General features: G+C 51.1%; 1 protein-coding gene across 3 annotated transcripts in view; it reads left to right on the forward strand.

Annotated features, from left to right (window-relative positions):
* DIS3L (DIS3 like exosome 3'-5' exoribonuclease) overlaps positions 1-24,846 on the forward strand; it is a 142,169-nt gene that overhangs the window by 89,240 nt on the left and 28,083 nt on the right. For 2 of the 3 annotated variants that reach the window (XM_075346046.1, XM_075346047.1), the window contains one exon: positions 13,292-13,460. In XM_075346046.1, the coding sequence (XP_075202161.1) occupies positions 13,292-13,460 (169 nt within the window). Of the gene's footprint in view, positions 1-13,291; positions 13,461-21,713; positions 21,784-24,846 lie in introns of all 3 variants that reach the window. The other variant, XR_012753070.1, reaches the window with a different exon arrangement.

A 24,846-nucleotide genomic window follows, 5' to 3' on the forward strand; every position in this document is an offset into this window, starting at 1 on the left:
CCGTACTGAAGGTGAGTATAGGCTTTATTATTTTACCTGAGAGAAACCTGTGGAATCAGTAGGGGTTGTCCTCCTTTTAAGGTCAAATGGCTCAGTCTCTTTGAGGTTAAATCTGCCATGCTAATTTTTATGGTCTTTACCAAGAGTTTCGCTCAGGATTTTTTGGAGCGTGTTTTGGTTGCTCTGTATGAACAATGTGAACAATGCGAACAATGCTCTGTATGAATGCTACATGTGCACGCTGCAGTTTTTCTTTGTCGCTCCATTGGGAGACCCAGACAATTGGGTGTATAGCTTCTGCCTCCGGAGGCCACACAAAGTATTACACTTTAAAAAGTGTAACCCCTCCCCTCTGCCTATACACCCTCTCGTGCATCACGAGCTCATCAGTTTTATGCTTTGTGTTGAAGGAGGCACACATTCACTCAAGCTCCCATTTTAGTCAGCAGCAGCTGCTGATTGTATCGGATGGAAGAAAAGAGGGCCCCCAACAGGGCCCCCGGCATGCTCCCTTCTCACCCCACTAAGTCGGCGGTGCTGTTAAGGTTGAGGTACCCATTGCGGGTACAAAGGCTGGAGCCACATGCCGTTTTTCCTTCCCCATCCCTTAGAGGCTCTGGGAGAAGTGGGATCCTAACCGGTCACCATTCACTGGGACCGGGCTCCCTCCGCAGCCCCTGGGGGAATCTGCTGGACAGGAGACTGGGTATCATCAGGAACAGGCCCTGCATCTAAAAGGTACTCTGTGTCCCCTTGGGGACGGTGCATGGAGCGCCTGTGTTACAGACGCTGCAGCGGCTGCTGTGTTTTTTTTGTGACGACCGGGACTACCGCGCCGACCGCGCCTGTTTGTCGGCCGCGTTATTAAATTTAGTCCCCGGCTTCTGCGGCCTAGTACCATAACTCCCGCCCCCGGGCCTGCCAGTCAGGGGTAAGGGCGGGACGGTCGACTGGACGTCGGCAGTGAGGGCTGGAGCATACTTAGGTGTCCTCCTCCCCCCTCACTGAGCACTGTGGGGCACCAGATTCCCGCACTTTATTAGTCACCGCCCACGGCTCCCTCCTACCCTGAGAGCCCTGGCAGCCATTTTTACAATCACTTCTGCCGGTGGAGGATTTCAGAACGAGCTCTGCAGCTCTGGGAGGCCCAGGCAGGGAATCTGGTGGACACACAACCGCTTTGGGCGGTCGGTAAGCCACACCGGTCACCCGGTGCTGGTCCCCCTGGGGTGCCGAAGTGTGTGTGTGTATATATATATATATATTTGTATACATTTTATCTGTTCGGCCGCATTGTTTTGCTTTGGCTATATACCCTCACTGATCACTCTCAGAGGAGACAACAGCATGTCGTCCGCAAAGAGCAAGGGTGCCAAGGCACAGGCTTATTTTGCAACCTGTACCTCTTGTGCGGCTATGTTACCTGCAGGTTCCACCTACCCTCACTGTGTGCAATGCTCGGCCCCTGTGGCACTCACTCAGCCGGAGCCTCGGGCACTGGTGGGACCCTCGGCTCAGGTAGAACCCCCGGCTTCCACTGTCCAGGTGGCAGGGACAGAGTTTGCAGTTTTGGCTGAGAAACTCTCTGAGTCGCTTTCACAATCCATGGCTCAGTCTATGGACAGATGGTCTGCTAAGATACTAGAAGCCTTGCAGTCCAGATCGGTAACACAGGCCCCGGGCACTGTGAGTTCATCGCCCCCAGGCCCCTCTCGGTCGGTGCAGCAGAGTGCTCCTGGGGTGACACCTAGGTCCCACGGGGAGGACTCCGACACGGACCGCAGTCCCAGACCGGCTAAGCGGGCTCGCTGGGAACCTTCCTCGACTTCATCACGCTGTTCGGGGTCTCCGCATGAGGACTCTCTGGAGGATGAAGCGGAGGTCGCAGCTCAGGGCTCTGATCCTGACGTTGCTCTCAATCTTGATACACCTGAAGGGGACGCCATAGTAAATGACCTTATAGCGTCCATCAACCAGGTGCTAGATCTTTCTCCCCCAACTCCACCTATGGAGGAGTCGGCTTCGCAGCAGGAGAAACACCAGTTTAGGTTTCCCAAACGTACACGGAGTGCGTTTTTCGATCACTCTAACTTCAGAGATGCTGTCCAGAAGCACAGAGCATTTCCGGACAAGCGCTTTACTAAGCGCCTTAATGACACACGTTACCCCTTCCCCCCTGACGTTGTTAAGGGTTGGGCTCAGTGTCCCAAGGTGGATCCTCCAGTCTCTAGACTGGCGGCTAGATCCGTAGTATCAGTGGCAGATGGTTCATCGCTCAAGGATGCCACTGACAGGCAAATAGAGCTCCTGATGAAATCCATCTATGAAGCCATAGGCGCGTCTTTTGCTCCAGCCTTTGCAGCCGTGTGGGCACTCCAAGCTATCTCAGCTTGTCTGTCTGAGATTAATGCGGTCACACGTACCTCTGCTCCGCAAGTTGTGTCTTTGACTTCTCAGGCGTCGGCCTTTTCATACTACGCCATGAACGCCGTCCTGGACTCTGCGAGCCGTACAGCGGTAGCGTCCGCCAATTCGGTGGCAGTCCGCAGGGCCATGTGGCTACGCGAATGGAAGGCAGACTCTGCTTCCAAGACGTTCTTAACCGGTTTGCCATTTTCTGGCGACCGTTTGTTTGGCGAGCAATTGGACGAAATTATTAAACAATCCAAGGGAAAGGACTCGTCCTTACCCCAGTCCAAACGAAACAGACCTCAGCAACGAAAAATTCAATCGAGGTTTCGGTCCTTTCGGCCCTCAGCCAGGTCCCAATCCTCCACGTCCAACAGGTCAGAGAAGGGCCAGAGGAACTCTTCTGCATGGCGGTCTAAGTCACGTCCTCCAAAGACCGCCGGAGGAACCGCCTCCAAGGCGGCCTCCTCATGACTTTCGGCCTCCCCAAACCGCATCCTCGGTCGGTGGCAGGCTCTCCCGCTTTTGCGACGCCTGGTGGCCACATGTCCAAGACCGATGGGTGAGAGACATTCTGTCTCACGGTTACAGGATAGAGCTCAACTCTCGTCCTCCGACTCGTTTCTTCAGAACATCTCCGCCCCCCGAGCGAGCCGATGCACTTTTTCAGGCGGTGAACACTCTGAAGGCAGAAGGAGTTGTGATCCCCGTTCCCCTTCAAGAACGTGGTCGCGGTTTTTACTCCAACTTGTTCGTGGTGCCAAAAAAGGACGGATCATTCCGTCCCGTTCTGGACCTCAAACTGCTCAACAGACACGTGAGAACCAGACGGTTCCGGATGGAATCTCTCCGCTCTGTCATCGCCTCGATGTCCCAAGGAGACTTCCTAGCATCAATCGACATCAGGGATGCTTATCTCCATGTGCCGATTGCTCCAGAGCATCAACGCTTCCTGCGTTTCGCCATCGGGGACGAACACCTTCAGTTCGTGGCACTGCCTTTCGGCCTGGCGACAGCCCCACGGGTCTTCACCAAGGTCATGGCATCCGTGGTGGCGGTCCTACACTCTCAGGGCCACTCGGTGATCCCTTACTTAGACGATCTCCTAGTCAAGGCACCCTCCCGGGTGGCATGTCAACACAGCCTGACCATTGCTCTGGAGACTCTCCAGAGGTTCGGGTGGATCATCAATTTCCCAAAGTCAAAATTGACACCGACCCAATCACTGACTTACCTCGGGATGGAGTTTCATACTCTCTCAGCGATAGTGAAGCTTCCGCTGGACAAACAGCGTTCGCTGCAGACAGGGGTGCACTCTCTCCTTCGGGCCCAGTCACACCCCTTGAGGCGCCTCATGCACTTCCTAGGGAAGATGGTGGCAGCAATGGAGGCAGTTCCCTTTGCGCAGTTTCATCTGCGTCCACTTCAATGGGACATTCTCCGCAAATGGGACAGGAGGTCGACGTCCCTAGACAGGAACGTCTCTCTTTCACTGGCAGCCAAAACCTCTCTTCAGTGGTGGCTTCTTCCCACTTCCTTGTCGAAGGGAAAATCCTTCCTGCCCCCATCCTGGGCTGTGGTCACGACGGACGCGAGTCTGTCAGGGTGGGGAGCGGTCTTCCTCCACCACAGGGCTCAGGGAACCTGGACTCCGACAGAGTCCTCCCTTCAGATCAATGTTCTGGAGATAAGGGCAGTGTATCTAGCCCTAAAGGCGTTCCATCGGTGGCTGGAGGGCAGGCAGATCCGAATACAGTCGGACAACGCCACGGCGGTCGCGTACATCAACCACCAGGGCGGCACACGCAGTCGTCAAGCCTTCCAAGAAGTTCGGCGGATTCTGCTGTGGGCGGAAGCCACAGCCTCCACCATCTCCGCAGTTCACATCCCGGGCGTAGAAAACTGGGAAGCAGACTTTCTCAGTCGCCAGGGCATGGACGCAGGGGAATGGTCTCTTCACCCGGATGTGTTTCAAGAGATCTGTTGCCGCTGGGGAACGCCGGACGTCGACCTCATGGCGTCTCGGCACAACAACAAAGTCCCGGCATTCATGGCACGGTCTCAAGATCACAGAGCTCTGGCGGCGGACGCATTAGTTCAGGATTGGTCGCAGTTTCGACTGCCTTATGTATTTCCTCCTCTGGCACTGCTGCCCAGAGTGTTACGCAAGATCAGGTCCGACTGCCGCCGCGCCATCCTCGTTGCTCCAGACTGGCCGAGGAGGTCGTGGTACCCGGATCTGTGGCACCTCACGGTGGGTCAACCGTGGGCACTCCCAGACCGACCAGACTTGCTGTCTCAAGGGCCATTTTTCCATCTGAATTCTGCGGCCCTCAACCTGACTGTGTGGCCATTGAGTCCTGGCTCCTAGCGTCCTCAGGGTTATCTCAAGATGTCATCGCCACTATGAGACAGGCCAGGAAACCAACGTCCGCCAAGATCTATCACAGGGCTTGGAGGATCTTCTTATCCTGGTGCGCTGATCAGGGTTTTACCCCCTGGCCGTTTGCCTTACCCACTTTTCTTTCTTTCCTTCAATCCGGAATGGACAAGGGTTTGTCTCTCGGCTCTCTCAAGGGACAAGTATCGGCGCTTTCCGTGTTTTTTCAAAAGCGTCTAGCCAGGCTTCCGCAGGTCCGCACGTTCCTGCAGGGAGTTTGCCACATAGTCCCACCTTACAAGCGTCCGCTGGAACCCTGGGATCTTAACAGGGTGCTAACGGCTCTTCAGAAACCACCTTTCGAGCCGATGCGGGATGTCTCTCTATCACGCCTTTCGCAGAAGGTGGCCTTCCTAGTGGCAGTCACATCACTTCGGAGAGTGTCTGAGTTAGCAGCGCTGTCATGCAAAGCCCCCTTCCTGGTGTTTCACCAGGATAAGGTGGTTCTGCGTCCGGTCCCGGAATTTCTCCCTTAGGTGGTATCCCCTTTTCATCTCAATCAGGATATCTCCTTACCTTCTTTTTGCCCTCATCCAGTTCACCAATGTGAAAAGGATTTGCACTTGTTAGATCTCGTGAGAGCACTCCGGCTCTACATTTCTCGCACGGCGCCCCTGCGCCGTTCTGATGCGCTCTTTGTCCTTGTCGCTGACCAGCGTAAGGGGTCGCAGGCTTCCAAGTCAACCTTGGCTCGGTGGATCAAGGAACCGATTCTTGAAGCCTACCGTTCTTCTGGGCTTCCGATTCCTTCAGGGCTGAAAGCCCATTCTACCAGAGCCGTAGGTGCATCCTGGGCATTGCGGCACCAGGCTACGGCTCAGCAGGTGTGTCAGGCGGCTACCTGGTCCAGTCTGCACACTTTCACGAAACACTATCAGGTGCATGCCTATGCTTCGGCAGATGCCAGCCTAGGTAGGCGAGTCCTTCAGGCGGCGGTTGCCCACCTGTAAGAGGGGGCCGTTTTCGGCTTTTTTTATCGAGGTATTCTTTTACCCACCCAGGGACTGCTTTTGGACGTCCCAATTGTCTGGGTCTCCCAATGGAGCGACAAAGAAGAAGGGAATTTTGTTTACTTACCGTAAATTCCTTTTCTTCTAGCTCCTATTGGGAGACCCAGCACCCGCCCCTGTTCCCTTCGGGCTGTTGTTCTTTTGTGTACACATGTTGTTCATGTTGAATTGTTCTTTTGGTTCATGGTTTCAGTTCTCCGAACATCCTTCGGATTGAATTTACCTTAGACCAATTTATAAGTTTCCTCCTTCCTGCTTTTGCACCAAAACTGATGAGCCCGTGATGCACGGGAGGGTGTATAGGCAGAGGGGAGGGGTTACACTTTTTAAAGTGTAATACTTTGTGTGGCCTCCGGAGGCAAAAGCTATACACCCAATTGTCTAGGTCTCCCAATAGGAGCTAGAAGAAAAGGAATTTACGGTAAGTAAACAAAATTCCCTTCTTTCTGCACACAAACTGCAACCAAAACTGCACCTTGTCAGAGAGAGCCTGGAAATGTCCCAAAAACCGCTTGTAATGTAGGTGCGTTTTTGTCATTGCGTGTTTTTAAAGGAGAAACAAAATATGATAGAAAAGGATAATGGATAGATGGCTGGAATAGATGATAGATAGAAAAAATAGAAATAATAGCTGGATAGATAGATAGATAATAAGAACATATAAATTAGATAATAACAAAGAACAGAAAATACATAGAAATAATAGAATAACTTGATAGAGGGATAGCCAGCTTGGTTAGCTTTTTTCAACTTTTTAGGGGTAAAAAAAAATAACATGGGGTCCCCCCCCATTTTTCATATCCAGCACAAGAACAGCTGCAGGCTGCAACCCTCAGCTCTCTGCTGTACCTTGGCTGGTTATGAAAAATAGAGGGGATCCCACACTTTTTTTTTTTTTAATTATTTGATTTTTTAAAAAATAAATGACATGAGATCCCCTCATTTTTCTAATACCAACCAAGGTGCTGCAGACAACTGGGGGCTGATATTATTAGGGTGGGGAGGGCCATCGTTATTTGGCCCTTTCCAGCCTAACAATAGCAGCCCACAGCTGCCCCAGAAGTGGCGCTTCCATAGGAGGCGCCAATTCTGGTGCTGAACCAGGCTCTTCCCATTGCCCTGGTGCGGTGGCAATCGAGGTAATAAGGAGTTAATGGCAGCACCCCATAGCTGCCACTAAGCCCTAGGTTAGTCATGTCATGCATCTATGAGACACCCTACATCACTAATTTGTAAGTGAAAATAAATAACCACAAACAGCCCAAAAAATCCTTTATTTGAAATAAAATCAAAAGCCACCCTCTTTCACAACTTTATTAACCCCCAAAACACCCCTCCAGGTCCGAAGTAATCCACACGAGGTCCCACGACGCTTCCAGCTCTGCTACATCCCTGTCCTGTCACAGCCACCGGTCATACAGCATGGCTGCCAGCTGTGAGTGTGGACAGAGCCGCAGCGACCAGAATGAACTGGGGTGAACCCCTGACGTCACAGCTATGGTTCCCGCAGCAATGACGTCCTGGCCGGGGCCGCTACTGAAGTGAAGGCGATGCCGTCACTCACGTTAGTCCTCCAGCTGCCGCTCACTTCAGTCGCGGCCTGATGTGCGCCCACGGGTGGAGGACTCGAGCTGTGACAGCAAACACCTGAGTGACGGCACCGCCGATCGCGCTGCTCACTTCAGTCACTCAGGTGTTTGCTGTCACAGCTCGAGTTCTCCACCGCTGATAGAGCGACTCTCTTCAGTGCGGTACGATTTAGACACGCCCACCGGCGGATGTGATTGGTTGCTGTCAGACAGCTGTCACTCAGCATGGGGGCTTGTCTGACTGCAACCGATCACAGACTAGGGAGGAGTCAATATGTATGAGCGGGTCGGGAAGAAGATGAGAGGCGGGGGAGTAGTGTGACAGCCAGTCATCGGTGAGTATGTAGTGCTTAGGGAGAAAGAGAGAGCGCAAGAGAGACAGAGACACCGACACTGACACAGCACCGACACACACGGGCACCACACTGACACAGCACCGACACATGGACACGACACACGGACACTGGCATGTCAAAATCGCTCCAGCATTGATTTTGTCATTCTGGAACTAAGTTGGTGAGCTGCGTTTTTGTTTACAAAACCACAGGTAAAATGCATGCCAAACGCACCAATTTGATAGCATGCATTTTTCCTTGCGTTTTTGATGCTCTCATTGATTTCCATGGGTGATAAATGTTGACAAAAGTGCAAGAAAGAATGAACATGCTGCATCTTTTTTGTCACAAACTGTTGACAAAAAAAACCGCTGACAAACTGCAATGTGCGCATACCAAATCTGACTTCTCATGGATTTTGCTGGGAAGTCAGATGTGAGAAAGTTCTGACAACAAAACTGCACCAAAAACGGGGCAAAAACGCGACAAAAAAAACGCAGCGTGCGCATGTAGCCTTAGGCTATGTGTGCACAGTGTGTTTTTCGCAGCGTTTTTGCGTGTTTGGGCTCAAAACTACATGACTTTGCTTCCCCAGCAAAGTCTATGAGTTTTCATTTTTGCTGTCCACACACAACTTTTTTTTTAAGCTGCGTTTTTGAGCTTAAAAAAAAAATAAATGGACATATCAATTCTTTCCTGCGTTTTTCTGCGTTTTCCCCCCATGCAATGCATTGGAAAAACGAAGAGATCCAAAACGCGGTAAAAATGCATGCGTTTTTACTGGTGCGTTTTATTGCGCGTTTTTGCCACGGGTGCATTTTTAGCAGCCAAATACGCAGTGTCAAAAAACGCTATGTGCGCACAAAGATGCAGCGTTTTTGGCAGCTAAAAATCGCACAACACCGCACCTGTAGTAAAAATCGCATTAAAAAAATCATGCGTTTTTGTGTGTTTTACCACGTTTTTGTTGCGTCACCACAAAATCGCACCTAAAACAAAACTGCACTGTGCGGACAGCAAAAATGAAATCTCATAGACTTTGCTAAGGAAGCTAAGTCATGCAGTTTTAAGACCGAAAAAGCACCGTGCGCACATAGCCTTAAATTAAAATTATCGTCTCTGGAGCTGTATGGTGGATTTAATATAAAAACAAAAAAAGCAGAATACTTAAGGAAGCAGCGTGAATAAAATAAATATAATCCGTCATCAGGTCAAAAGTGGGCGGGTTTTCTCTTCAAGGTATGTGCACACATTTTTGAGGAGTCTCTCTGGCGGCTCTGCTCCCCTCCCCCAAAAAAGCCTGAAAAGTTGCTAAAAACGTCTATTCTTTTCTGTTGTAAAACGACTTTAGTTCGTAGATTTAGAGCTATGAGGGTTTTTTACTGATTCAGGTTTTGTTAAAGACAAGAACATAAAGTGCGTGTCATTTGTATTTGACTCATCTGCTGATAAAATCCGCTCTAAACCAGGCTCTGTATAATCAAAAGGCTGCAAAAAACGCTCCAGGAAAAACTGTTCTAAACCAAACAGTAAATGACTGAACTGGAATTTTGCTGAATGGACAGATATATTGGCGGTGGCTTTTAGGAAACATTTAAGTGCAGTGGTATTGTAGATGGCAGGAATATAAAGTCCAAACTGTGCACAAGGTATTACACTCACAACTTTCTTTGTCGCTCCATTGGGAGACCCAGACAATTGGGTGTATAGCTTCTGCCTCCGGAGGCCACACAAAGTATTACACTTTAAAAAGTGTAACCCCTCCCCTCTGCCTATACACCCTCCCGTGCCTCACGGGCTCCTCAGTTTTTATGCTTTGTGTGGAAGGAGGCACACATCCACTCATGCATTCCCATTTTAGTCAGCAGTAGCTGCTGATGTTATCGGTTGGAAGAAAAGAGGGCTCCCATGGGGCCCCCGGCATGCTCCCTTCTCACCCCACTATGTCGGCGGTGCTGTTAAGGTTGAGGTACCCATTGCGGGTACGACGGCCGGAGCCTCATGCCGTATTTCCTTCACCATCCCTTGGGGGCTCTGGGAGAAGTGGGATCCTGAGCGGTCATCCAGGTACTGGGACCGTGCTCCCTCCGCAGCCCCTGTGTGGTATCTGCCTGCCGGACCGGAGTATTTTCTTCATCAGGGACCGGGCCCTGCATCTGTCAGGTACTCTGTGTCCCCATGGGAACGGTTCAACAGAAGGAGTTGTGATTCCCGTCCCCCCTCAGGAACAGGGGCGCGGTTTTTACTCCAACTTGTTCGTGGTGCCAAAGAAGGACGGTTCATTCCGTCCCGTTCTGGACCTCAAACTGTTCAACAGACATGTGAGAACCAGACGGTTCAGGATGGAATCTCTCCGCTCGGTCATCGCTTCGATGTCACAGGGAGACTTTCTCGCATCGATCGACATCAAAGATGCTTATCTCCATGTGCCGATCGCACCCGAACATCAACGCTTCTTGCGTTTCGCCATAGGAGACGAACACCTTCAGTTCGTGGCATTGCCTTTCGGCTTGGCAACAGCCCCACGGGTTTTCACCAAAGTCATGGCATCCGTTGTGGCGGTCCTACACTCCCAAGGCCACTCGGTGATTCCTTACTTAGACGATCTCCTAGTCAGGGCACCGTCTCGGGAGGCGTGTCAACACAGCCTGACCGTCGCTCTGGAGACTCTCCAGCAGTTCGGGTGGATCATCAACTTTCCAAAATCCAAGTTGACGCCGACCCAGTCATTGACCTACCTCGGGATGGAGTTTCATACCCAGTCAGCGGTAGTCAAGCTACCACTGGACAAACAGCTTTCTCTGCAAGCAGGGGTGCAATCTCTTCTTCAGAGTCAGTCACACCCATTGAGGCGCCTCATGCACTTCCTAGGGAAGATGGTGGCAGCGATGGCGGCAGTGCCCTTCGCGCAATTTCATCTACGCCCACTCCAATGGGACATTCTCCACAAGTGGGACAAGAGATCGACTTCCCTCGACAAGAATGTCTCTCTTTCCCTGGCAACCAAGACGTCTCTTCAGTGGTGGCTTCTTCCCACTTCTCTATCGCAGGGAAAATCCTTCCTGCCCCCAACCTGGGCTGTGGTCACCACGGACGCGAGCCTGTCAGGGTGGGGAGCAGTGTTTCTCCACCACAGGGCTCAGGGGACCTGGACTCCGAGAGAGTCTTCCCTTCAGATCAATGTTCTGGAGATAAGGGCAGTGTATCTAGCCTTATTGGCGTTCCATCAGTGGCTGGAGGGCAGGCAGATCCGTATCCAGTTGGACAACGCCACTGCAGTCGCCTACATCAATCACCAGGGCGGCACACGCAGTCGTCAAGCCTTCCAGGAAGTACGGCGACTTCTACAGTGGGTGGAAGCCACAGCATCCACCATCTCCGCAGTTCACATACCGGGAGTAGAAAACTGGGAAGCAGATTTTCTCAGTCGTCAGGGCATGGACGCGGGGGAATGGTCTCTGCACCCAGAGGTGTTTCGAGAGATCTGTCGCCGCTGGGGAACGCCGGACGTCGATCTCATGGCGTCACGGCACAACAACAAGGTCCCAGCATTCATGGCACGATCTCAGGATCACAGAGCTCTGGCGGCGGATGCATTAGTACAGGATTGGTCGCAGTTTCGACTGCCTTATGTGTTTCCTCCTCTGGCAATGCTGCCCAGAGTATTACGCAAGATCAGGTCCGACTGCCGCCGCGCCATTCTCGTCGCTCCAGATTGGCCGAGGCGGTCGTGGTACCCTGATCTGTGGCATCTCACGGTGGGTCAACCGTGGGCCCTTCCAGACCGCACAGACTTACTGTCACAAGGGCCGTTTTTCCATCTGAATTCTGCGGCCCTCAACCTGACTGTGTGGCCATTGAGTCCTGGCTCCTAGCATCGTCAGGGTTATCTCAGGATGTCATTGCCACTATGAGACAAGCCAGGAAACCAACGTCCGCCAAGATCTATTACAGGACTTGGCGGATATTCTTGTCCTGGTGCTCTGTGAATGGATTTACTCCATGGCCTTTTGCCTTACCCATTTTTCTTTCCTTCCTTCAATCTGGAATGGACAAAGGTTTGTCACTAAGCTCTCTCAAGGGACAAGTATCGGCGCTCTCAGTATTTTTTCAAAGGCGCCTGGCCAGGCTCCCGCAGGTCCGCACGTTCCTGCAAGGAGTATGCCACATAGTCCCACCTTACAAGCGTCCACTAGAGCCCTGGGACCTTAACAGGGTGCTAACGGCTCTTCAGAAACCACCTTTCGAGCCGCTGCGAGATGTCTCCTTATCACGTCTTTCGCAGAAGGTGGCTTTTCTTGTGGCAGTCACATCACTCCGAAGAGTGTCGGATCTTGCAGCGCTGTCATGCAAAGCCCCCTTCCTGGTTTTTCACCAGGATAAGGTGGTTCTGCGTCCTGTTCCGGAATTTCTCCCTAAGGTGGTATCTCCTTTTCATCTCAATCAGGATATCACCTTACCTTCTTTTTGCCCTAATCCAATTCACCGATGTGAAAAGGATTTGCACGCATTAGATCTAGTGAGAGCACTCCGGTACTACGTGTCTCGCACAGCGCCCTTGCGCCGTGCAGATGCACTCTTTGTACTTGTCGCCGGTCAGCGTAAGGGTTCACAGGCTTCCAAGTCAACCTTGGCTCGGTGGATCAAGGAACCGATTCTTGAAGCTTACCGTTCTTCGGGGCTTCCGCTTCCTTCGGGGCTGAAAGCCCATTCTACCAGAGCCGTGGGTGCGTCCTGGGCATTGCGGCACCGGGCGACGGCTCAGCAGGTGTGTCAGGCAGCTACCTGGTCTAGCCTGCACACTTTCACAAAACACTATCAGATGCATACCTATGCTTCGGCAGATGCCAGTCTAGGTAGGCGAGTCCTTCAGGCGGCGGTTGCCCACCTGTAAGAGGGAGCCGTGACGGCTCTATTTATCGAGGTATTCTTTTACCCACCCAGGGACTGCTTTTGGACGTCCCAATTGTCTGGGTCTCCCAATGGAGCGACAAAGAAGAAGGGAATTTTGTTTACTTACCGTAAATTCCTTTTCTTCTAGCTCCAATTGGGAGACCCAGCACCCGCCCCTGTTCCCTTCGGGCTTGTTGTTCTGTTGTGTACACATGTTGTTCATGTTCAATTGTTTCTTTGGTTCATGGTTTCAGTTCTCCGAACATCCTTCGGATTGAATTTACCTTAGACCAATTTATAAGTTTCCTCCTTCCTGCTCTTGCACCAAAACTGAGGAGCCCGTGAGGCACGGGAGGGTGTATAGGCAGAGGGGAGGGGTTACACTTTTGAGTGTAATACTTTGTGTGGCCTCCGGAGGCAGAAGCTATACACCCAATTGTCTGGGTCTCCCAATTGGAGCTAGAAGAAAAGGAATTTACGGTAAGTAAACAAAATTCCCTTCTTTCCAGCTATATGTAAAGAGAAAACCATGCCGTGTATGATCACCAGTAGCGTCTCTGCATTCTAGAAGGTAAGAGTAATGAAATTGCTTTGTAAATTTGTGTATTGGCACAGGTATGGCATTAAAGGACCCGCATATCTGAAGAACACGGACGGCCTTGTTTTATCTTTTCCTGATGATTGTTCTAAGTGGACGATTGGATCCTTACAGCGTCGGCCTGACCGAATTACAGTAATATCAGGAGCAGAGGAAACCTCATTTTGTTTATTTGACCATGTGACTGTGAGTAAAAGTTCTGTCTCTTCACCACGTCTAAGCACTCTCTTTAGTGCTGCTGGCATTTATTATGTGGCACATTAGATCTACAATATATAGAGGGGAAAATGAGCCTGGAAAATATTTCTAAGCTTAACAATGATCAGGAGTAAAATGTTACCAAGAGAGGCTTTACTGGAGTATGTGGAAAGTAACATTATAACATGGAGTCAGCATGGTACTAGAAGGGAGTAGTAGTAATGTGTTCAGCTCCAATGGCAGAGTTTGTTCTAGCCAGGACTTGGGTACAACAGAGTAGGCTGCAAATCTTGGTTCTTCTAAAGGTTGCTTTACTCGCAGCGACGTAGCTAGCGATCGCACCCGCCCCCGTCGTTTATGCGTCACAGGCAAATCACTGCCCATGGCGTACAATATCGCTAGTAGGAGTCACAAGCACTTGCCTTCCTAACGACGTTGCTGTGGCCGGCGAACAATCTCTTCTTTAGGGGGGCGGTTCGTGCGGCGTCACACAGCCGGCGACCAATAGAAGCGGAGGGGCGGAGAGCAGCCGCATTAACAACACTCCCACCTCGGTGCCGGAGGACGCAGGTACGGTGTTGTTCGTCATTCCTGGGGTGTCACACGTAGTGATGTGTGCTGCCTCAGGAACGACGAACAACCGGCGTCCACAATGAGCAATGATATTTTGAAAATGAACGACGTGTCAATAATTAATAAGGTGAGTATTTCTGATCGTTAGCGGTGGCTCGTAGGTGTTACATGCAACGACGTCGCTAACGACGCCGAATGTGCGTCAAGAATTCCGTGACCCCGACGACATATCGTTAGATATGTCGTTGCGTGTAAAGCGGCCTTTAGTCCTGGTCAAAGGTATCAGAATCTTCAGCTGCAAGTTTCAATGCCGGCAGCTCCTCTTTTTGGTAATTACAGCATTTTCTGTGTCAACATGTGACCAGAGCTATATGAAGGAAGCTGCCTGACTACCCCTTTAAAAAGCGGATCCAGCACCCTTCTGTTACAGCTGATTAATATATGTAAAACGGGTCTATATTAGTTATTAAAGGGACGAATCGGCCAGCACACACAGCTTTGTGATTGGTTGCAGTCAGACATAGCAGAAACTGTCCAGAAGAGAACCTATCAATGCTTAGAGCTGAAGATTGGGAAAGTCTTTAGGTTCTGTGCGCACTAGAAAAAGGATTTTTCTCAAGAAATTTCTTGAGTCTGAAAGATTTGCGCACTTCCGTTCAAAAAATGCACCAATAACGCACCGAAAACCACATGCGGTTTTACCGCGTTTTTGTGAGTTTTGATGTGTTGTTTCCGCAGGTTGGTCCCTGCGTTTGTTTTACCATTATCTATGGCAAAAACTGCAGGTACCTGCAGAAAAGAAGTGACATTCACATTCTTTTTCTCAAGAAATTCTGCAGAAAGAATGTTCTTGAGAAAAAAACGCAGTGTGTGCACAGCTATTTTTTATGTCCCCAAAGGTTTTGCTGGGGCATGTCTGCAGAAAGGTTACAACCATTTCTTCGGCGCTCCATTGGGAGACCCAGACGATTGGGTGTATAGCACTGCCTCCGGAGGCCACACAAAGCAATTACACTAAAAAGTGTAAGGCCCCTCCCCTTCTGGCTATACACCCCCAGTGGGATCACTGGCTCACCAGTTTTCTGCTTTGTGCGAAGGAGGTCAGACATCCACGCATAGCTCCACTGTTTAGTCAGCAGCAGCTGCTGACTATATCGGATGGAAGAAAAGAGAGCCCTTATAGGGCCCCCAGCATGCTCCCTTCTCACCCCACTTGCGGTTTGTAAGGTTGAGGTACCCATTGCGGGTACGGAGGCGGGAGCCCACATGCTGTTTTCCTTCCCCATCCCCCTGAGGGGCTCTGAGGAAGTGGGATCTTACCGGCCTCCAAGCCCTGAGGCCGGGCTCCGTCCACAGACCCATTGAACCTGCTGGATAAGGAGCCGGGGGTACCGTTCAGGGACAAGGCCCTGCAACATTCAGGTACTCTGTGTCCCCCTATGGACTGGCCGCGCACGCTCCAGACTTGCTGGGTGTGCTAGTGCGCCGGGGACAGTAGCGCTGCGCGCTGGGGTTTGAGTCACTGCAGCTTAGCTGAGTGACTTTATGTGTTGGGAACTACCGCGCCGACCGCTCCGGGAGCGGCGGCGCGGCTGGGACTTGTAGTGCGCCGGGGACTTAGCGCCGACCGTGCTTTTACGACGGCGGCGCTTATAAATCTAGTCCCCGGCTTTTGCGGCCTAGCTCCGCTTCGTTCCCGCCCCCTCCCTGTCACTCAGGGAAGGGGACAGGCGTTGTGCAATCATCAGCGCCGAGGGCTGGAGCCTTATTTACATGCTCCAGCCCTCTCACTGGGCACAGTGGGACGCAGGTTTCCCGCTTTTTGTCTGAGCACACCCAGGGCCCGCCCCCCCTCCACAGAGACGCCGGCAGCCATTCCTGCATGCAGTCTGGCTGGGGAACGGACACAGGCTCTGGGAGACCCAGACAAGGGATTTCTGGCGACCACACACTCGCGTTAAGCAGGCGGTAAGCAGCACATTCGTGCTGGCCCCACTAGTGCCACAGTGTTATTTGGTGTACTTTTTCCTGTACCAGATATATCTATATATATTGCACTGTAAGGTCGCTTCTTGGCTGTATACCCCTATTGCTCTGAGGAGACGACAACATGTCATCTGCAAAACGCAAGGGTGCCAAGACACAGGCTGTGAACGCTGCTTGTGCCGCTTGTGGGGCTAATCTACCGGCAGGTTACAATGACCCCCATTGTGTGCAATGTTCGGTCCCTGTGCCACTTCGTCAGCCGGAGCCTGTGGTGGTAGTGGCCCAGGCAGAGTCGCCGGTGAACCCTGTCCCGGTGACGGGGACAGAGTTTGCTGTTTTTGCTGACAGGATGTCTGTCACTATGACAAAAATCCTAGAGACCTTGCAGGCCAGGCCAGTTACTCAGTCCATGGACACTGCTGCGGCAATGTTCCCCGGTCCCCCTCAGTTGGAGTTAATCAGTGCTTCAAGGGGGTCCCAGGCATCTCAGCCTGACGGCTCTGATTCAGATGACAGTCCCAGGCAGCCTAAGCGTGCTCGCTGGGAGAGAGCCCCCACGTCATCACGCGGATCAGGGTCTCAGCGAGAGGAGTCTCTACATGATGAGACAGAGGAGGGTGATCAGGAGTCTAATCCTGAAGCCGCTCTCAATCTGGATACTCCTGATGGTGACGCCGTGGTAAATGACCTTATAGCGGCCATCAATAGTCTATTGGAAATTTCTACCCCTGCCCCTTCTGCAGAGGAGGCAGCTGCCCAGCAGGAGAAGTTCCATTTCAGGTATCCCAAGCCTAAACTGAGTACTTTTCTGGACCACGCTGACTTCAGAGAATCAGTCCAGAAACACCATGCCTACCCAGATAAGCGTTTCTCAAAACGTCTTAAGGATACACGTTATCCCTTTCCCCCTGACGTGGTCAAACGCTGGACCCAGTGTCCAAAAGTGGACCCTCCAATATCCAGGCTGGCAGCTAGATCCATAGTTGCAGTGGAAGATGGGGCTTCAATTAAAGATGCCAATGACAGACAGATGGACCTTTGGTTAAAGTCTGTCTATGAAGCTATTGGCGCGTCGTTTGCTCCAGCATTCGCGGCCGTGTGGGCACTCCAAGCTATTTCAGCTGGCTTGGCACAGGTGGACTCTTTCATAGGTCCAGCAGTGCCGTGAGTAGCGTCCCTAACCTCGCAAATGTCGGCGTTTGCGACTTACGCTATCAACGCTGTCCTGGACTCTACAAGCCGTACCTCAATTGCGTCTGCCAACTCTGTTGTCTTGCGCAGAGCCTTGTGGTTAAAGGAATGGAAAGCGGATTCTGCTTCCAAAAAATGTTTAACCAGCTTGCCACTATCTGTGGATAGACTGTTTGGTGAACAATTGGCTGAAATCATTAAGCAATCCAAGGGTAAGGACTCCTCCTTACCCCAGCCCAGATCAAGCAAACCTCAACAGAGGAAGTGGCAGTCGAGGTTTCGGTCCTTTCGAGGCTCCAGCAAGACCCAATTCTCCTCGTCCAAAGGGACTCAGAAGGAGCATAGGAGCTCAGATTCCTGGCGGGCTCAGTCACGCCCCAAGAAAGCAACCGGAGGAACCGCTTCCAAGGCGGCTGCCTCATGACTTTCGGCCTCAGCCCTCCGCATCCTCGGTCGGTGGCAGGCTCTCCCGCTTTTGCGACGTTTGGCTGCCACAGGTCAAAGACCGGTGGGTAGCAGACATTTTGTCTCACGGGTACAGGATAGAATTCAGTTCTCGTCCTCCGCCTCGGTTCTTCAGAACCTCCCCAAATCCCGACCGAGCAGATGCCCTTCTGCAGGCAGTGTGCTCACTAAAAGCAGAAGGAGTGGTGATCCCTGTTCCTCTGCAGGAACAAGGGCAAGGTTTTTACTCCAATCTCTTCGTGGTTCCAAAAAAGGACGGCTCGTTCCGTCCTGTTCTGGACCTAAAGCTGCTCAACAAGCATGTGAACGCCAGGCGGTTCCGGATGGAATCCCTCCGCTCTGTCATTGCCTCAATGTCTCAAGGAGATTTCCTTGCATCAATAGACATCAAAGATGCTTATCTCCACGTGCCGATTGCTACAGAGCACCAACGTTTTCTACGTTTCGTGATAGGAGACGACCATCTCCAGTTCGTAGCTCTGCCATTTGGTCTGGCGACAGCTCCACGGGTTTTCACCAAGGTCATGGCGGCAGTGGTAGCAGTCTTGCATTCTCAGGGACACTCGGTGATCCCTTACTTGGACGATCTACTTGTCAAAGCACCCTCTCAAGAGGCATGCCAACACAGCCTGAATGTTGCACTGGAGACTCTCCAGACTTTCGGGTGGATCATCAACCTTTCAAAGTCAAACCTGGCACCGACTCAATCACTAACGTATCTTGGCATGGAGTTTCATACTCTCTCAGCGATAGTGAAGCTTCCGCTGGACAAGCAGCGGTCTCTACAGACAGGGGTGCAGGCTCTCCTTCAGGGTCAGTCGCACACCTTAAGGCGCCTCATGCACTTCCTAGGGAAGATGGTGGCAGCAATGGAGGCAGTCCCGTTCGCGCAGTTTCATCTGCGTCCACTTCAGTGGGACATTCTCCGCCAATGGGACGGGAAGACAACTTCCCTAGACAGGAAAGTCTCCCTTTCTCAGACGGCCAAGGATTCTCTGCTATGGTGGCTTCTTCCCACCTCATTATCACAGGGAAGATCATTCCTGCCCCCATCCTGGGCAGTGGTCACGACAGACGCGAGTCTGTCAGGGTGGGGAGCAGTGTTTCTCCACCACAGGGCTCAAGGGACGTGGACTCAGCAGGAGTCCACCCTTCAGATCAATGTTCTGGAGATCAGGGCAGTGTATCTTGCCCTATTAGCCTTCCAGCAGTGGCTGGAAGGACAGCAGATCCGAATTCAGTCGGACAACTCCACAGCGGTGGCATACATCAACCACCAAGGGGGGACACGCAGTCGGCAAGCCTTCCGGGAAGTCAGGCGGATTCTGATGTGGGTAGAGGAAAGAGCATCCACCATATCAGCAGTTCACATCCCGGGCGTAGAAAACTGGGAAGCAGACTTCCTCAGTCGCCAGGGCATGGACGCAGGGGAATGGTCCCTTCTCCCGGACGTGTTTCAGGAAATCTGCCGCCGCTGGGGGGTGCCGGACGTCGACCTAATGGCGTCTCGGCACAACAACAAGGTACCGACCTTCATAGCGCGGTCTCGCGATCAAAGAGCTCTGGCGGCAGACGCCTTAGTGCAAGATTGGTCGCAGTTCCGGCTCCCTTATGTGTTTCCACCTCTGGCACTCTTGCCCAGAGTGTTACGCAAGATCAGATCCGATTGCGGCCGCGTCATACTCGTCGCCCCAGACTGGCCGAGGAGGTCGTGGTACCCGGATCTGTGGCATCTCACGGTCGGCCAACCGTGGGCACTACCAGACCGTCCAGACTTACTGTCCCAAGGGCCGTTTTTCCATCGGAATTCTGCGGCCCTGAACCTGACTGTGTGGCCATTGAGTCCTGGATCCTAGCGTCTTCAGGATTATCCCAAGGGGTCGTGGCCACCATGAGACAGGCTAGGAAGTCCACTTCTGCTAAGATCTACCACAGAACGTGGAAGATTTTCTTATCCTGGTGCTCTGCACAAGGAGTGTCTCCCTGGCCATTCGCGTTACCTGTCTTTCTTTCCTTCCTGCAATCTGGGTTGGAAAAGGGCTTGTCGCTCGGCTCCCTTAAAGGGCAAGTCTCGGCACTATCCGTGTTTTTTCAGAAGCGGCTAGCACGACTTTCTCAGGTGCGCACGTTCCTGCAGGGGGTTTGTCATATCGTACCTCCGTACAGGCGGCCGTTAGATCCGTGGGATCTAAACAAGGTCCTTGTTGCTCTTCAGAAGCCGCCCTTCGAGCCTCTGAGGGATGTGTCACTTTCTCGACTCTCACAGAAAGTGGCTTTTCTGGTAGCGGTCACGTCTCTTCGGAGAGTGTCCGAACTAGCAGCGCTGTCATCCAAGGCTCCTTTCCTGGTGTTCCACCAGGACAAGGTAGTGCTGCGCCCCATTCAGGAGTTTCTCCCTAAGGTGGTATCCTCTTTTCATCTTAATCAGGATATCTCTTTGCCTTCCTTTTATCCGCATGCAGTTCATCGGTATGAAAAGGATTTACATTTGTTGGATCTGGTGAGAGCACTCAGAATCTACATTTCCCGCACGGCGCCCCTGCGCCGCTCGGATGCACTCTTTGTCCTTGTCGCTGGTAAGCGCAAAGGGTCGCAGGCTTCCAAAGCCACCCTGGCTCGATGGATCAAAGAACCAATTCTTGAAGCCTACCGTTCTGCGGGGCTTCCGGTTCCATCAGGGCTGAAGGCCCATTCTACCAGAGCCGTGGGTGCGTCCTGGGCATTACGACACCAGGCTACGGCTCAACAGGTGTGCCAGGCAGCTACCTGGTCGAGTCTGCACACTTTCACCAAACATTATCAGGTGCATACCTATGCTTCGGCGGACGCCAGCCTAGGTAGAAGAGTCCTGCAGGCGGCAGTTGCCTCCCCGTAGGGGAGGGCTGTCTTTGCAGCTCTAACATGAGGTATTTCTTTACCCACCCAGGGACAGCTTTTGGACGTCCCAATCGTCTGGGTCTCCCAATGGAGCGCCGAAGAAGAAGGGAATTTTGTTACTTACTGTAAATTCCTTTTCTTCTAGCTCCTATTGGGAGACCCAGCACCCGCCCTGTTGTCCTTCGGGATTTTTGGTTGTTTTTCGGGTACACATGTTGTTCATGTTGAATGGTTTTCAGTTCTCCGACGTTACTTCGGAGTGAATTTGTTTAAACCAGTTATTGGCTTTCCTCCTTCTTGCTTTTGCACTAAAACTGGTGAGCCAGTGATCCCACTGGGGGTGTATAGCCAGAAGGGGAGGGGCCTTACACTTTTTAGTGTAATTGCTTTGTGTGGCCTCCGGAGGCAGTGCTATACACCCAATCGTCTGGGTCTCCCAATAGGAGCTAGAAGAAAAGGAATTTACGGTAAGTAACAAAATTCCCTTCTTTCTCAAGAAATTTCTGCAGCAGAAACGCAGTGTGCGCACAGGGCCTTAGAAATTAAGTTTATTATTAGGTTGTATTTCTTACTTTTTTTTTTTAAACAGCTTTAACTACATTTTTTTTCCTAGAAAACCTGTTTATAGGCCTGATTTAGGTATTCTTTGCATAAGAGAAAAAAGGTTAAATTTTAAAGGGAATCTGTCACTAGGTTTTTGCTACCGCATCTTAGAGCAGCATAATTTAGAGACAGTGATCCTGATTCCAGCAATGTGTCACTTACTGAGCTGTTTGCTGTCATTTTGATAAAATCTATGTTTTTTCTGCTGGAAATCTAGCAGTTATACAGAGCTCATGAATATGCTGGACTACCTGCAGCATGCCAAGTAGTCCTCTGATAATCTACTGCTGATTGATTAAACAGGGATTTTATGAAAACTACACTAAGCAGCCCAGTAAGTGACACACCGCTAGAATCAGGATCTCTGCCCCTACATTATGCTGCTCTCAGATTAGGTGGCAAAAACCTGGTGACAGATTCCCTTTGACTCACTATGATGTAGTCCATTTTAATCTTACGTGCCAATCTTACCATTGTTTTTTTGTATTTAAAAAAATATATATAATGTGAAACGTTTTTTTCTACCCGTTAAATATTAAAAAACAGGTAGCATTCTGATAAGAGGAATGGCATCTCTGTGCTATCCATTCTTTTCACAGACTTCTACATTTGAATGGTAAGTTTGATCTGCAAATCAGATCAAAAACTAACTTGTAAAATATTTGCTTTTGTTTTTCCAAACAATCAGTATCAAAAAAACCCGGAGATGTGAAGATGCTCATAGTCTCTAATAGAGTTGAGCGCGGTTCGAGGTTCTCCAGTTCGCGGCTCGAGTGATTTTGGGGGCTGTTCTAGGTCGAACTAGAACTCGAGCTTTTTGCTAAAGCTCGATAGTTCTAGATACGTTCGAGAACGGTTCTAGCAACAAAAAGCAGGGCTTTTTACAGCTACAGTGTGCAGGAGCCATCGCTGGCAGCCTGCCAGAAGCTGGTAACCAAGATAAACATCGGGTATCCAAGCAAAGCGCTTTGGTTAGTAACCCGATGTTTATCCTAGTTACGTGCAGGAAGCCCACACTTCCCCGCTCAGCTCACTCCGCCCCCTCCTGCATGCGGCATGTACACACACACTCACACACACATGTCCCTAGCCATGCAGTCCACGACACTGACGTCCTCCTGTCACTCTGCACACATGGTCCCGCTCGGCTTACCTGCGGTGATGAAGTCCCGACCTCAGCGCTGTCACTGTCCTCCATGGCCGCCGCTTGTCACATCACCTTCTCTCGCTTCCGACCCGAGACTGACTAGCGGTGACGTCACGGGCCTCTCGCGATACTTGGCTGTGAAGGCGGCGGTCATTGAACTCAGTGACAGGTGCTGTCAGTGTGCTGGAGATCAGCGCAGGTAATGTACCTCGCTGACAGCAGCACTTGTCATCCCCTGCAGTGACCTGGGCTGACCCATTGATGTTAGCTCAGGTCACTGCACTGCTCTCCCAGCCAATGGGGAACATTCTGCTCTTCATTGACTGGGACAGTGTGGATCGTCATGGCAACCCCTTGGATTACACCAGACCTGGATTTGTTTTTCTTTCTAATAAATTGGTTAAAGAGGGAATGTATTGGGGAGTATTTTTTCAAATAAAAATGTGTTTGTCGTCTTATTTTTTTTTATTACTGACTGGGTTGGTGATGTCGGGTATCTGATAGACGCCTGACCTCACCAACCCCAGGGCTTGGTGCCAGGTGACATTACACATCTGGTATTAACCCCATATATTACCCCATTTGCCACCGCACCAGGGCGCGGGATGAGCTGGGGCGAAGCACCAGGATTGGCACATCTAATGGATGCGCCACTTCTGGGGCGGCTGCGGCCTGCTATTTTTAGGCTGGGGAGAGTCCAATAACCATGGACCTCCGTAGTCTGAGAATATCAGACCACAGCTGTCTGCTTTACCTTGGCTGGTGATCCAATTTTGGGGGGACCCCTACGTGGTTTTTTTTTTTTTTAATTATTTATTTAATTTAAAATAACAGTGTGGGGTGCCCTCAGTTTTGGATTACCAGCCAAGGTGAGGCTGCCAGCTGTGGTCTGCAGGCTGCAGCCGTCTGCTTTACCCTAGCTGGCTACAAAACTAGGGGGAACCCTACGTCATTTTTTTTTTTCATTTTTTTGGCTAAATACAAAGCTAAGCACCCCTTAGTGCCACATGAAAGGCACCAAAGGGTGCAAAATTACAAAATGCAGGAGAGTGGGACATTATGTGTCTTTCTGCCATTATAATGACAGAAAAGACTGATATGAAGTGCACAAGCACAAGAAAATCACCAGAGCGCTCTACGCTGTGAAAAGCAGTAGAAAATGGCACTGGAGTGAACATGTGACCGCCTCATGTAGGATGAAGCTATGGATCCTGGGTAAATTTATGCATTTACCCTCCTTCAGTTTTTTTGCAGTACACAAAAAAAACGGAAGGCACACAGATGACAAACAGATGACATACAGACCGTCTACGGAACGGAAACGGATGCCACACTGATGCACCCGTGAAAAAAAACGGACTGTTTTTTGCAGACCGCAAAAATGGATCGGTCGTGTTAATGTAGCCTTATTCTGATCTGCCGTTTATAAACAGCAGGCAGAAATAAGTGAATAACGCCCCCAGCGTCAGAAAATCTCCGGGGTTTCAGGGGTAGCTGGGACCCTGGAGATCCTGATTCAGGACGGTTTTTCCGGTCCCTGCTCACGTGATCACAGGTATACACCATACACCGATGATCACGTTACAGTAAATGACAGAGCTGGTAAAAAATTATTTATCTCCCATCTGGCATGAACAAACATGATAAATCTCCTCCCCGGTCCCCCGGTGTCGCCAAAGTGCCCCCCCTGATGCCCTCCCAGAAATCCAAGATGGCCGCGCGCACAGCAGCGCGCCGGCCGCATTCACCCTACTCCTCTGATTTCTGTCGCATGTGCCATGACACATGCGACAGAAAACTCCTCCCCAGGCCCTGCCAGGTCACCCCCTATAACCCCACCGGTGTTCCCCGGTGTCCCACGGTACCTGTGCAGCGTTGATTCCCCCACGGCCCTCTCCTTCACAATAGACGCTGCCGCATGCACAGAGCGGCTGTCAGCTCAGCTTCCTGTGTTCAGACACAGTGAGTGGTGGTTATGCATCTGTAAGCTAAATGGGCGGCACGGTGGCTCAGTGGTTAGCACTGCAGTCTTGCAGCGCTGAGGTCCTGGGTTCAATTCTCACCAAGGACACCATCTGCAAGGAGTTTGTATGTTCTCCCCGTGTTTGCGTGGGTTTCCTCCGGGTACTCCGGTTTCCTCCCACACTCCAAAGACATACAGCGCTATGGAATTAATAACGCTATATAAATGAATAAATTATTATTGTTACTGCAATGCCCTGCTCATGAGGTAAGGAACATAATTGATCAGGAGAGCTATATACTACATTTCCAAATGGAGGGATTTTATAGTTTCCCTGCTGAACGACTACCAAACATGAGAGTCCGTTATACGCCACAAGAAAACACATCTAAATAGCGAGCTCTGTTGTTAAGTATTCAGCTGGATAACTGGACTTAAAGGGGTATTCCATCTCCAAGATCCTATCCCCAATATATAGTAGGTGGAATAGCAATAATATCAGCAAATACCAATATTTGGAAATGTAGAATAGTTCTCCTGATTAAATTAGTGAGTAACCTCGGCACTCT

Source organism: Anomaloglossus baeobatrachus, chromosome 4 (genome assembly GCF_048569485.1).
Source record: "Anomaloglossus baeobatrachus isolate aAnoBae1 chromosome 4, aAnoBae1.hap1, whole genome shotgun sequence".
In the NCBI taxonomy this organism is placed as follows: domain Eukaryota; kingdom Metazoa; phylum Chordata; class Amphibia; order Anura; family Aromobatidae; genus Anomaloglossus; species Anomaloglossus baeobatrachus.